Source organism: Halichoerus grypus, chromosome 13, assembly GCF_964656455.1.
Source record: "Halichoerus grypus chromosome 13, mHalGry1.hap1.1, whole genome shotgun sequence".
Taxonomy (NCBI): Eukaryota; Metazoa; Chordata; class Mammalia; order Carnivora; family Phocidae; genus Halichoerus; species Halichoerus grypus.
In genome coordinates this window covers 80,573,686-80,588,198 of record NC_135724.1, presented here as the reverse complement: position 1 = coordinate 80,588,198, position 14,513 = coordinate 80,573,686, and the positions used below count along the sequence as shown (strand labels likewise).

The 14,513-nt window shown below is 48.9% G+C and overlaps 1 protein-coding gene across 1 annotated transcript in view; it reads left to right on the top strand.

Annotated features, from left to right (window-relative positions):
• Positions 1-14,513, top strand: part of SRRM4 (serine/arginine repetitive matrix 4) — a 150,749-nt gene that overhangs the window by 129,503 nt on the left and 6,733 nt on the right. Inside the window, exons 9-12 of the mRNA XM_036121054.2 lie at positions 6,972-7,276; positions 11,244-11,447; positions 12,190-12,300; positions 12,902-13,042. Coding sequence (XP_035976947.2) covers positions 6,972-7,276; positions 11,244-11,447; positions 12,190-12,300; positions 12,902-13,042 — 761 coding nt within the window. The remainder of the gene's footprint in view (positions 1-6,971; positions 7,277-11,243; positions 11,448-12,189; positions 12,301-12,901; positions 13,043-14,513) is intronic.

Here is a 14,513-nt window from a genome sequence, read left to right as displayed (position 1 = left end):
GCTGCCATTTCCCCTCAGCTTCCTGCCCAGGGTGGGGAGATGCACAGACAGAGGTGGCCAGGCCACATCCTGTGGCCCAAGGTCAATTGCAGTGCGCTGCCCCGTGGGATCGCCCCAGCCCTGAAGGACTCTGTTATCTTCTTGCCGTCCCCACATCCCGCCTCCTCTCACGCAGACTCCCAAAGGTCAACGAACCCATTCTTTTTCTGTCTTCCTAATTAGTGTACAAAGGAAGATGAACAACAGCAAGGAAAATAAACTTAATGTCTTTGTGGAACAAAAGGATTTTTTTTTTTTCTTTAAGGAATAACCAGAACCCTTGAGCTAAAAGCTCTCCACGCAGCTCTATATTCACATGAGAATTCCCAGTCCCCCATATGGCAGGGAGGGGGAAAAAAATTTATAGCCATTTCTCTCCATGGGGCCATTTGAAGCTCAGTAAATGGACTTGTTCAGTTTAATTGGAATTCTCTTCTTGATTGTATTTTTGTAACCTATTAGGCCGTGCTGCCTCTTGATCTCAGAATTCAGCTGAAATTAAATTTTGAAGTGTAAGTGAGAGGTTGCCTTTTTTCCCCATTCTTGATTAAATAATGATTTGAAACAAAAACAATAAATAACAGTGCCAGCCTCCCTGGAGGGCTGAGAGAGACTCTCATTGAAATGCCAGGAGCTGGAGTTTGTGGTGGGGGGATTTAATTACTTATTAGAAAAACCCAAGTGTTAACGTGGAGTATATTAAGGAACAAGGAGATGAGTCAAGCTTATGATTTCAAGAGAGAAAAAAAAAGAATCGGAGCTTCACATTGGAGGGGGCCAAGGGAGTAAAGGGGAAACGCTTGTTTGCTTTCTTCCAGTGGCCATTAGTTTGTGAAATACAGTATGTCCTTAGGGGGGAAGAAAATCTGAGATTGGCCATCCTGATCCAGAAGGGAAGAGCTTGTCATAGCTCCAGAGTCTGGATATGGCTTGATGGCTCTGGTCTCCTGGTTCCTTCCACTGGCAAAAGCCCAAGAGGGATGAAAAGGATCAAGCTGGGGAAGATGGAGCAATCCATTCTCATAGTTCTGGAAGGGAAAGATGGAGCATAGAGGAAGCACTGTGTTTGTGGTGACTTTGGAGTGGTCAGGGTGGCAGCAAACACTGAGGGTTACAGACTCAGACGTCTTAGGGGCCAGGCAGTTAACAGATATAAGCAACTGGGATCTCGTGGGGCTGGGCACCAGAAAAGCCTAAAACGGGCAGCTGCAATTCTCTCGAGCTGATTATTAGCGAGCAAGGATGTGGACCCAGCATTGTCAGATCTTATTCTTCAGCATAAACTAGAAATAGAGCTGTATTGTGAAACTGCCCCATTCTACAATGTTGGCAGTTAATTCAGAGTTACTGTCAAGCAGGCTATGTATCCAAGTACATATGTACTAAGTGGGCTGAAGAAAACATAGCTGAAACAAAACATAACTTGGCCTGTCAGTTTTCTAATGGTGATTTGGGGGGTTGAAGCAGACGCTGTTCATTTATATCCCTTCACCCTCCGCGCTTCAGGGCACACGGCCAACCTCCAGCTTCCGGAAGATGCTCTCTGGCCGCCAAAGACTGCTTTGCTTGGCCGTGTGGCAGTATGGACACCCTAGAGAATTGACACCCACTGGGTGCAGCCTTCAAACTATGAGTGATGGGGCATGGGTGTATAAATACCCCAGCTCCCTCCTCGGTTGGGTCAGTTCCTCACTGGCTCCCAGAGTGTCCTCCAGCTGCCCTCCATGGTAGCTGGTTTGATAACCCATCTTTCATTGGTGCTTCTTCTCCCTCATCTCATTTTCCCACTCCCCTATAGAAGTTCCTTGTCCTCTCAGATCACCTACTAGCATTCAAATTCCTGTCTTGATTTTAGGGATAATCCATATTACGACAGATGTTTTGTTTTGGTTTAGTTTTCACTTGGTAATTAAGCAGATCTTACAGGGGCTGAGTTTTTAGGCCAGGCCCCACAGGTAGGCCTTTGTGAAGATAGGGAAAGAAGAACAAGGCCGATATGGAGGAAGGGGCCAGAGTAGACCAAAGAAGAGTTTCCTGGTATGAGGGTTCCAGGTCTTAAACAGGGGCCCCAGGTACCATGAGGGCATTGTTACTGGACAATGGTGGGTCTAGAATGACTCCTCCTAGCAAGTGTCTTGAGCAGTGTTTTGCAGCCTAGCTGGGAGGACAAGGGCAAAGGTCAGTTAATGCTTAGAAGAGAAATTCCCAACAGATGAAGAATTCTTCAAAGATGAATTTTGAGAGGGCTGTTATGTAAATGAGGAGCAAGTAGGAGCCATGTTGTCATGTCAATGAGTAGACAACTGTTGGCATCTTACGTGAGCGAGTACTTGTCTAGGAAGGAGCAGAGACAAGAACACAGAGGCCTCTGTTGTGGGCCTGTCATGAAGGTCTCCTTTGCATTATCGTGGCTGTCACATACACACACACACACACCCCAAACACACACACACACACATTCTGTCTTTGGCTCCCCTCGATATCTTTCCTCCTCTTTGCGTAGAGTGAATAGAGAGCTCTGGAGAAGGTGGAGTCTGAAACAAAGAGGCCATTAAACTATCCAGATTTGTCTGGCCAGAGGGAGCATCTTTTTCTCACTCCTGACCCAGAAGGAGCACCTTTTTATAATCTGAACAAAGTACAGGCTAACAGCCCTGTTATGTGCAAATGGCCAGCCCCAGCCCATTTTTTAAGCTGACTTGCCAGGGTAGTAGACCGTGGAAGGGAAGTAAGGAGACCAATCATAGCTTGTCTCATCTGGAAGTCTTCTCGATCTGGAGCTTCCCACCTCAGCCTGGAACTTAGGCTGTTGAGAATGTGTAGACAGAGCCTCTGGGGGCTTTCTCTAAGGATGCTGGATCTGAGGCGGGGCCAGGAAGGAGAGGAAGAACAGAGGGTATTCCTTCTCTCTGCCACAGGCCTGCACCTGGAACTCAGTTCTAAAGTTTATCTCTTGATCACACAGCCAGCCCTGAGCTGGTCTCAAGACACCAGCCTTCAGCCAAGAATCCACCTAGTTTTTTAGAACGACTTTGAATATGAGGGGCGCCAGTCCCTCCTTTAAAAAGCCATCAAGTTGCCGAAGTTGGCAGTTACCCAGTTGGACCTCACCAGGGCCTGATCACTCAGCCATCTTAACCACTGAATCAAGTTAGGATGGGCCCCGGCTTCCGAGCTCAGGCTTGTAAAGGGCTATGGAGCAGGTTTGTTCATTTAGCCAGATTTAGTGAGCACTTACTCTGTGCCAGGCACTGCTGGTTACTTGGGCACAATACTGAACTGGTCATGCATGGCCTCTGCCTTCAACAGACTCCCACTCAGATGGAGAGACAGGCAATAAAACAAGCAATTACCCCACTGAGTAACAGTGCTGTGGCATACAGAAGCCACTCATTTTTGAAAGAGTAAAATGAATGAAAGATCAAATGAATGAACGATGGAGTGTTGTGCCATCCTGACCTGGAGGGTTAGAGAAGGCTTTCTAGAGGAGGTGATATGTAACCTGGAGGATGTAGAAATTTAGCCATATGAAATGAAGTAATGGGGAAGAGTGGCAGGGGAAATGGCAGAGGAAATGGCATGTGCAAATGGCCTGGGGTTGGGAGAGCGAGATGTGGTGACAGAACCAAGAAAATTCTAACCGATCGGCTTAGGTTATGGGGGCCACAGTGGGGGTATTTGGAAGAGATGAGGCCTGTGAAATACTCCAGGTTGTGTTGTAAATTATATTGTCATCCATGTTGAAGAATTTATATTCATCCAAAGAAATGGGACTTTTAAACAAACAGGAGATGTTGGTATTTTCAGGCACCAGGGTCAACCCAATGAGAACATTGCAGACGACCTTTATCTCTGTTTTCTGGAAAGGATGGAAAAGCATGATGCTTGATATAGTTCTCAGTTCTAATTACACAAGTTACATGTGGGTATGGTCATGGTCAGGTGGAGACGTGCTGAAAGTGTGTCTGTGATCTCAGGGTGTAGGGATGAGAAGGTGAACAGGGCAGGGTTCCCTTCTGTATCCACTAGCCTAGAGGGGGCTCACACTCAGGAAATCCTTGCCCATGGGGGCCCATGATGCACCAGGACAGATGCTTTGAAATTGGTAGTCAGGGCTGGGAACAAGGACTTGGGGAGAGGAAGGCCAGCCTGGATGCCCCCAGGTATCGAGTCAGTTATAATGGATAGATAATGGAAGCCGTCATACTCACAGGCCCCTTCATTAGAGATCTTCTCGCCTGGCCCCCTCCAAAAGGGCTTGCCTGATTCACTGGCCACCAAACATTCACCATCTCTGAGGCAAAGATTATCTGTACCCATTCTTGGACCAAGGCCCAGTCCGAGAGCCCATCAGACCCCATGATGCTTTCTCATTCCTGACGGAGGTGGTAGAAATACACATGTTGCCATTGAACGCCCAGAGGGGGGCAAGATACAGCATCCATACTGCAGATGGGAAGACAAAAAGGAGGAGCTGAATGGGAACAGGGCCTTTACATTGTTTTTAAAGAAGTCTCACTTAACAAAACTCCAGTTGAGCAATATTCTTTTGAGGTCCCTTGTCCCAAAGCAAAGCTCGCCAGGTCACCAGGCAGATAAAGCAGTAGCTGTGCTGGGTAGAACTTGGTAAAGCTGGACCATCACCTTGTCTGTGTGCAAAGCCTCATGGGAGAATGCACAAAGGAAGTTCCGCCTCCCCCGTCCAGAAGCTGACATCCTGAGCTGCCAGAGTTTGCTGTTACCCTCACAGCTCTGGTATCTCTGTGTGTCACCCTCATGACCAATTGCTGAGAAGGCAGACATGGTTCTCTAAGAAAGCCCCAAAGTCCCACTCCTTTAGGCCCAAGGTACAAGGAATGAGGGGTGGGAGGGAAGCAGACTCTTGATGGTGAGGCCTTGCTAATATGCGTGGGGCCCAGGGCAAGAGTAGAGAAGGAGTCCCACACACTCTACATCTCAATGTTTATGAACCAAGCCAGCAAACATGAACATGATATGTCCTCCTGTCTTGGCAAACGTACCTTGAAAACGGATCTGGAAAGTCAGGTTTGATTTTAGAATCTCACACCCCTCGGAGTGGCCGGCCACAACACGGCAGTGTGGCAGGGGGGCGGGGGTTGGGGACCCTGCCTCAAGGCCCTGGCCCCTCCCTTTCTCCTCCTACCGCTTGCACCAACCAACACCATGGGCCTCCCACACGTGCACGTGGACACCTCAGCCTGGACATCAAAGCTCTGTCCAGATGGCCACCCTTGGACCTGAGAGCGTGCACATCTGAAGCATGGTGTGTCCCCAGTAGAAGAGATCCACGGATGAGCCTGCAGAGACCCTGGAAGGGGGCTCAGAGGCCATTTAAACAGAGAATTCTGGGATCTCAGAGACCCGTAAGGTGCTCTCAGGGAAAGTGGTTTCCAGGTAGTGTCCTCCCGGCCCCACAGATTTCTTGCTGCCTGAGGATGGTTATCGCCTGAGGAGGCCCAGGGCAGGAGTCCCTCTTGCCCACAGCTAAATAAGCATGGTACTGTTGGCAGGGACCACGGTGTCATCACAGCTGTGACACTGGTCTGAACGTTTAAAGAAAACCATGCACTGTGCTTCTGAATACACCACTGCCTTCCCAAGAGCTGGCTCAACCTCCGTTCCTCCTTCATCTGTCCCAGATCAGACCCACACAGGACTCTGGGAAGACCTCCCCATTCCCACTCACCCCAAGGCCAAATGTCCAAGCCCCTCCCAACGCCCTTTGTCCCAAGCACATCCTCGAGATCTTGACACCTCCACAGAGGCAAGCTCTAGCCCCCACTGCATTTTCAGCAAGAGTTTCTTGATCCAACTTGGGCACCAAGGGACTGACGAGGTTAGTGTTGATGGCTTGAGGTCCCCTTGCTGAGAAAACCAAACAGAACTGATGCCTCACCTAGTAGGAACACTGAAAAACCAAAACTCAAAGCTCAGGGCCAAGTGCGAGGGTGTGCAGAAAGGTGTGTGTTTTTTCTTGTCATTTTCGACTCTAATGATGGACTCACGTTGCCCGCTCTTCCCTTTCTCTTACACCTTACCTACCTACTAAAGGAGGAGCTCTTGCTTGGTAAGTGGATATAATCCGCAAAGACATGAGAGAATTTATTAGAAGCCACTCGAGAGCCTTAGCTACCTTCTCCAGGGGGAAAAGGACACACACAAATATCCGTAGAGAGCTTTTTTTTCGTTTGTTTTCAGTCAGACTATTTGACTTCCATTTTTTTTGCCCCCCTTTCTTTTCCCCTTTAGTTGAAAACTACTAAAATGTCATTTTGTGACCTTGACTTTATATTTAAAAAAAAAAAAAACTCTCTTTATTTCATTTCTTTTCCCCATGCGATATTTGTTTAGGGTTCTATTCAGGGAACTTTTTCTTTAAAAAAAAAAAAAAAAGTCAAATTCGTTGAGGATTTGGTTGAAGTTTAAAATTTTGGCTTTATCTCTCTTTTTTTTTTTTAAGTTAAAAGATATATGTTTTTCATGCCCATTGTCCCATTTCTTCTCCCCTTCCCCTTCCTTCATTTTTATTATTGTTTTAGGTTAAGGGTGTGACACACCCCCCTTTCGATTGAGTTGTCTCTTTTGTTTGAGTTAATTCATTAGAAATTAAATTTTGTATAATTTCCTTTTTCTTTGGTTTAATCTGGATCGCATGCTTTTTCTCTGCATGATACTTAAATCTTCCAGTTATTCTAACAGGGGGTAAAAAAATATCTCCTTTCTGTGGAATTCTTTCAGGAATTTGTGCTTTTGTTTTTTTTGGCGTCTCTCTTTCCTCTTCTCTCTCTCTCTCTCTCTCTCTCTCTTTCCTTTCGTTACAGTGCATCATGACGGTAAACATTTCTTGGTTATTTAGACACAGTGCACAGGCCCAGCGATCAGCAGTGTCCAACGGGTGTTTTTGCTTTCAGATCACTGGGTCGGGGTCTGCAGCTGACCTCTTTACCAAAACAGCCAGCCCGCTCACCACCTCCCGAGGACGCTCCCAGGAGTATGACTCAGGGAATGACACCTCGTCACCACCCTCCACGCAAATCAGCTCAGCCAGGTCACGGGGTCAAGAGAAGGGGAGCCCCAGTGAGGGCCTCACCAAGAGCCGGGAGCTCAACTGTGGTAATACCTCCGATTCAGGGAACTCCTTCACCACCTCCTCACCCCAGAACAAGGGAGCCACTCTGGAGAATCTCTCCCCCACCAGCAGGGGCAGAGAGTCAAGGTCAGTGCACCTGGGCTGGAGGAGGGGTGGGGGGAGGGGTTTCTGCCTTAGCTCTACCATCTCAGTCTCTCACCTTAGCCCCGTACCCATGCACTTCCCACCCATAACCCAGGAGGCTTTGATTTGCAAGAGAGAGAAAACTCAAACTGACATCATTTGGGCAGGGGCCGGGGTGGGGGGGGGAATCCAAAGATACCAGCTTCAGGTACAGCTGGATCCAGGGACTCAAAAATACATCATTGAGAATCTGCCTTCCCCATTACATCTCTCATCTCTGCTTCCCTCTCTATTGGCTTCATTCTCAAGCAAACCCTCCCAAAGCATGGCACATATGCCAACAGCATTCACATATGCTAACCATTCTATCTGTTTAGCCAGCCAATGGAAGGAGAATGCCCTTTCCCAAAAATTTCAGCAAAATACCAGGGCAGATTCTCATTGTTTCTGCTTGGCCCATCTTGGGTCATTTGCCCACCCTTGGACCAGTCACTCTGGCCCAGGAGACGCTGTGCTCTTGGCAAGAATATGTCACATGCTACCCTCAGGGTTAGTGAGTAGTCTTCCCACATACACAAAAGTTGGGGGAGGTCCAGTTGTCTGAAGGAAACGTCAGGGTACTGATATCAGGAAGGATGGAGATGGGCAGGAAAAAACAAATATCAGTTTTACCAGGAGAAAGTCTAACATTAAATTCATTTAAAGTTGCGGTCATGTTAAAACATTTAAATGTACCGAAACCTTGTGTCAACACAAAAACCTGCTCCTGGATGTTTGTAGCAGCTTTATTCATAATTGCCCAAACTTGGAAACACCTAAGACATTCTTCAGTAGGTGAATAAACTGTAGTACATGCAGACAAGGGAATATTATTCAGCACTAAAAAGAAATGAGCTATCAAGCCATGAAAAGACGTGGAGGAAATTTAAATGAGTGAAAGAAACCAGTCTGAAGGCTACCTATGGTACAATTCCAACTCTATGACATTCTGGAAAAGGCAAAACTAAGGAGACAGTAAGCAGATCAGTGGGTAGAGAGATGTAGAGGGGCCAGGGGTTAGAGAGGGATGAACAGGTGGAGCACAGATCCATAGTTTACATTTATCAAAACCCATTGGGTTCCCAAGAGTGAACGCTAATGGAAACCGTGGACTCCGGGGTGATGATGTGTCAGTGGAGGTTCACGCTCTTATGTGAGATGTGGAGAGGGGGGGAGGTTGTGGGTGTGGAGAGTACAGAGGGTTCCCATACACCTGCAGTGTGTACATGGGTGCCTGTGTGTGAGTGTGGGTATCTTCACACCTTGCTAGATACAGTTTTCCTGCAGAGAACCTTGCATGCAGCAGCTTATGAGCCAGGTGTAAACTCTACGTCATTACCCCCTTACCCTCTCATTCAAGAAATCACAGCAAAATGCTAATCACTGAGGATAATGTCACAATTACAGCTAGTAGAAATCGCTGATCATTGACTCTCTATCATTCATTCAGCTACTTATCCGTCTCCTGGTTATCAGGCACCTCCTAGAAGCCAGCCATTCAGCTTGGTGCTGGAGAAAGGAAAATGGCACGGTCCTTTTCCTCAGGAGCATATAATGAGGCAGATGCAGGAGGGGTGGAAGAGATTTGCTGGTACATTCTCATGCTAACAGTGGGGTCTTCTTTCTTCTGGGGGTGGGAGTCTGCTTTTGCTCAAAGTGGCCAAGATGTCAGAATGATAAGCAAAGCCTTAGCAGTGAAGCAGTTAATGGTTTCTTCAAGGACAGGGCGCCCTTTGTCCCCAACACATAGCCCACTTCAGTTCTGGACAAACAGCTTGGCATCTCCACGGAGCCTCTGGTTTGCCTGCCCTGGGACATCCCTGGCCTCAGTTCACACCCAAGCCTGCCAGGGAGCCAGGGCTGGGTCAGAACAAATGTCAGTATCTCTGAGAACAGGCAGTGAAATTCCCAGATGAGATAGGGAGGACAGGTGTCTACTTACATACTGCAGGGCAAAAAAATAATAATAATAATAAGAAGAACCAGAATAGTAATAGTAATAACAACTGATAATAATAATGACTGCTAATATGTGTTGATCCCTGATTATATGCTAGGTGCCATGCCAAGTGCTTGCCGTGGATCATCTTCCTTCACTCCTCATAGAACCTTTATGGGATAAGTATTATCAGAGATCTTTTTTAGCTGGTGGGGAAACTGAGACTCAGAGTAGTTAAGAAACTTAGGATCATAAGGGCCAGCACCAGGATTCACGCACAGATCTGTCATAGCATTGAAGCTAAAGCCTGAGTGGCATCTAGCAGTTTCCTGCTTCATTTGATCTCTATGGACAGCCAAATTAAATCATTTAGACCCAGCCTTTCATTTTGAAATATAAATGATCTCTAAATTCATGGCTATTTATGTCATGTCAGCAATGAGCAGAGAGCTGAGAGGAAGAGACATCATCAGCTCTAAATTTAGGGAACCTTCAACAGTGAAGATAGGGGACTGGTGGGGTGACAGGGGCATAGGCTTTGAAGCTGGACAGATCAGGGTTTGAGACTCTGGGTGGCCTTGAGGAAGTAACTAACTGTTCTGAGTCTTCCCTGTAAATCGGGGAGAATAGTGCCAGTTTCCTAGGGTTGTTGGGAGGACCATACAAGATGATGCTGGTGGAGGCACCCAGGATACTAAGAGGCTCAAATGTTTATTTCACAACTATTTATTCATGACCTACGACAGATGTATCAGGCTCTGTCCGAGGTGCCGGGATACAGTTTCCAGAGACATGAGTCCTCTCCCCAAGGAGTTCAATGCTCGGGGAGGAAGAGACAATTGTAAGACCAAGTGAGTCCTTCTAGGGACAGGGGGTGCATAGAGGCTGGGGGCCGTGGTAACACATTGAGGGTCACCCAACTAGACTCAGGGAGATGTCAAAAAAGGCCTCCCAGAAAAGGTGAGGTCAAACTAAAGCCTGAACCATGAGTAGTTATTGTCAGGTGAGGAGGGGAGGGAAGAGGGTTCCAGGCAGTGGGAATGTTCTAAGGCCTGGAGACAGGGAAGGAACAGGGATATTACAGGAGGAACAAGTAGTCCATTATGGTGGAGTCCAGAGAGGAAAGTGCCAAGAGCTGAGATTGGAGGGGTGTGCAGGGGCCGGATCATGATGAGCATGGAAACCATATATTAACAGGATTGGAACTTGACTCCTGGCCCAAACCAAATGAACACACCCTTACTGAGAACCCAACAGGAGCTTCACATGGCTCCAGGCAGGGTGGGAACACAGAAGACAGGACCCTGTCATTGGGTGATTTTGAACAAGCCTTCACTCTTCTTTGGGTCTCAATTCCCCCATCTGCAAAATGGGCTACATCAAAGTTTCCCAAATTTAAACCACCTATATGGCCCTTTGTTGATTTTCACCATATCCCTGTACTACTGGTACTCTTACTTTAATAAACTCACTTTTTTATATAAGGAAACTTACACCACTATCTTACCTAGAAATTTTATAGCACTCATCCTGAATAGAAAGCACCTGCAAAATACATGATTTATATATGAAAATACGTAAAGACGGTGTATTTAATTCTAGTTGCCTGCCCAAGGCACCAGATCTGGGAGACTACAGTGTTGAACCCACTAGTACCCAACCCGGAGTTTCTCATTAATGTAATCAGAAGGACTGGAAAAGACTCAAAAGGGAATAAATCTCTATGTGATTGGTGTTATTTACCATTATGCCCATGCCCACTGACCTAAAATGCTCCCAAGTGCCCCCTGTGGAATGTGTCCTCCTCTGTCCCTATTCCTCTGACATCTGTGGCCTGGAAAGTTTCCGCGAGGCAGTAAGATGGGAATAGGTGGAAAGGGGTTTCTGAGAGTACCACAGCCTAGGCGCAGGTAGGGAGAGGAGTATCAGCTCCAGATGCCTGCAGACCAGCGGGCAGGCCATTGCTAACAGGCGTTCTCCCCACATCTGCAGAGGATTTCGGTCGCCATGTCTGGAATGTGCAGAAGTGAAGAAGTCCAGTTTGGTCCCATCCACAGCCCGGAGCTCCCCCATGAGAGGGTGCTCCCGCAGCCCCTCCTATGCCAGCACCCGTTCTTCCAGCCACTCCTCCCGATCCCCAAACCCCAGGGCCTCCCCCAGGTACACCCGAAGCCGATCCACCTCCTCTGGAAAAAGGTGAGTGCCGCTTTGACCTCTGTTCTGCAGCGCTTTCCTCCTTAGGGAGCTAGTTATGGTAACCGGAGATGGCCTTTGGCCCTCGGCGGGGAAGAAGTCAGACAGACTTGAGTTTTGAATGCCCACTATACCCATTCCTAGCTGGTGGCCCTGGGCCTCAAATAACCTCTCCGAGCCTCAGTTCCCTTATCTGCAAAGTGAAAACATTCACCTCTCTGTGCCTCGGTTTTCCCATCTGTGGAATGGGATTGATGATAGTACCTAATGCTAGGATGTGTTGAGGATTCAATGAGAGAATGCACACAAAGCATTAGTTCAATGTCTGACACGTAATAAAATACACAACAATCATAGCTAACATTTCCTGTGTGCTGCCTATGCGAGGTATGTGATTGACCCTAATTTACTCATTTAATTTACAACTCTATAGGGTAAGTACGATTATTTATCCCCATTTTATAGATGAGAAAACAGAGGCCCAGAGAAGTGAAATCACCTGTTCAAGGTCATACAGCTAATAAGTGGCCTTAAATGGTAAGAATTCAAGAAGAAGTTGTCAATATTATTATTAATCGCCCAGAAGAGAGGGAATTTCATTCTCAGGAAAGGGCCAGATTCCTCGGCCTGGCGTCCAGAAAGAAGAAGGTCTCCCTCAGGGGACCAGCTGAATAAAGCCCTACACATCCGGGACGACCCCGTCGAAGCCCAGCAGGCCCCTCGGGGACTGTTTACTCTCCCGCAGGTCCTACTCGCGCTCTTCCAGCTATTCCTCCAAGTCCGGCAAGAGGAGCCCACCCAGCAGAAGCTCCCGATCGCGCCGCAGCCCCAGCTACTCCCGTTACAGCCCCAACAGGTACAGGCCCCGCCCCCAAGCGCAGGCCCCGCCTCCCCGGCCTCCTCCCCCACCCACCTCTCTGGGGAGCTTCACCCAAGCCCCGCCCCTGCTCCCCCCTCGTCCAGCATTGCAGGAGTAGGGATGGGGAGACGACCCAGCATCCTTGTAGTTTTCTTCGTCTCCGCTGGAGTGGATATGTTTGGGCCCCCAAACATATCCTTGAGTCCTAACGTACCCCCGTAATATACAGCCAGCCACACCCCAGAATTCACATCCCGGCCCTCAACCTCTTCACACACCTAATACTACCCTTCATCCCCATATTCAGAGCCCCCAGTTCTTACGCATGCACCAGGGCCCTCTTGACGTCCACATTCTCACCCCCGCAGCACCCGCACCCCTGTAATGCCCACCCTCGAAGGCTGAGCACCCGGGCACGCGCCCGGCCTCCCCCCACAGTACTGAACCACAGCCCTGTCCTTTTCTCTCCCGCATTCCCTGAGGCCCCGGGAGAAACCATCCCCTGCCCCAGCGGGGTGCAGGGCGCAGGTGAGAGGAAGTGAGTGCCCCTGGCTCATGCGGATCTCCCAGCTCCCCAGTAACCCCCGCATCCCTTCAGGGAGCGGGACCCCAAGTACAATGAGAAGGACTCCCAGCAGCGGGAGCGCGAGCGAGCGCGTCGGAGACGGCGGTCCTACTCGCCCATGCGGAAGCGCCGGAGAGACTCCCCGAGCCACCTGGAGGCGCGGAGGATAACCAGGTAAGGCCAGGAGGGCCGGGGGTGCCCACCTTCACCCTCACTCCCACCCCTCCCACCCGCTAGGGCCCCGGGTTCTCCCCGTGCCCCCTTGGAGCTGGATTTCAGGATTGTGGGAGCTCAGACACACTTTGCGGGCTCTGCTGGGAGGGGGCAGGGCCTCTGGGGCGGGGCTAGGATGGGTGCCTGGAACAGGGGTGGGATCAGCCTGAGGAATCCGGGGGGGGGGGGGTGCCAAGGGGTGTGGCCGGGGTCTGCGGAGGGGGCTGGGAGGTTGCGTCGAGGAAACGGGGGCCAAAGCAGTGGGGCAGGGCCTTTGCCTGGGGGGTGGAGCCGGCCAGTGGAGACAGATCACGCCCAGACGCACAAACCAGGCTTTAATAGTCTCTGATCACACCCTGCACCAAGTGTGGAGAGGGCAAGAAGGATCATTTAGGTGCCAAAGGGACTTAGAGGGAGCCCTGGTGGGTGAGGGGGAGAGATGGGTGAGGGGCTCTGGAGTGGAATCCCGGCTGTGCCACTTTTCAGGTAAGCCGGGAAAGTCTCTTCACCTCCCAGATCTTCAGTCCTCACCCATGAAGTATGGAAGGAAATAACTCCCAGGAATATCATGAGGATGAAATGCAAGGGGGCAAAGAGATGGGAACCCACTTTGTAAACTGAAATGCAGAACACTAGAACCCTCAGTGTGCTGTTGTTTCGGATTGAATGGTCAGACTAGGTGGATGTTTCCAGTAACAGCTAAGGTCTTAGATGAGAAAAGCCCTAGAAAAGAAGCCTGAGGTCTGAGCGGACACATATTTCTTAGGCCTTGAAAGCAGTAGGAATGGCTGAGTCTTGCCCTAAAATTGGCTGCTGACAATCAATTGGGCTCTTCCTCCTGGCCCTCCAAGGGTCAGCCACTCCATCCAGAGACTCACGGGACTGGGGCTGGGGTGTCCTCCTGGCTGCCTAGTGCCTCCTCCCTAGAGATGACCTGGAGGAGGAAAAAGCACTTGTGCCCCAAACAATAAGATGGGGATAAAGCATCACCTTCTCAGATATCCCACAGAACACCCTGGTACACAGGAAGTCCTACACCCACCGCGTTGACCAGAGGTGTCCTTGAGGTTGACTTGGAGGACGGCTGAGATAAACAAAGTGGCATTTCTAAAAGGCCCTCTTGTTTCCTTAGTCAACCTCAAATAGTCCATCTTGATGAACCCATTCAGTGTTTCCCAAACTTCAGTCACCCAGAGCATCTGAGCACTTTTGACTTGTCTGTTTAGTAAGTGTAATGTAGCTTACTTAATTTTCTTTTAATAGATACGCTCTTTCTTAGAGGTCCATACATTTAATTCAAAAGGAATACACCACAGTATGCTATAGTAAATGGACAACCAGCCTCTCTTACCGTAAATAGAAGGTTCTAGTAAAAGTAAAAGCACAACAAAACTGCAATTAAAGTCTAGGTGTTGTAGATCCTATTGCCAGT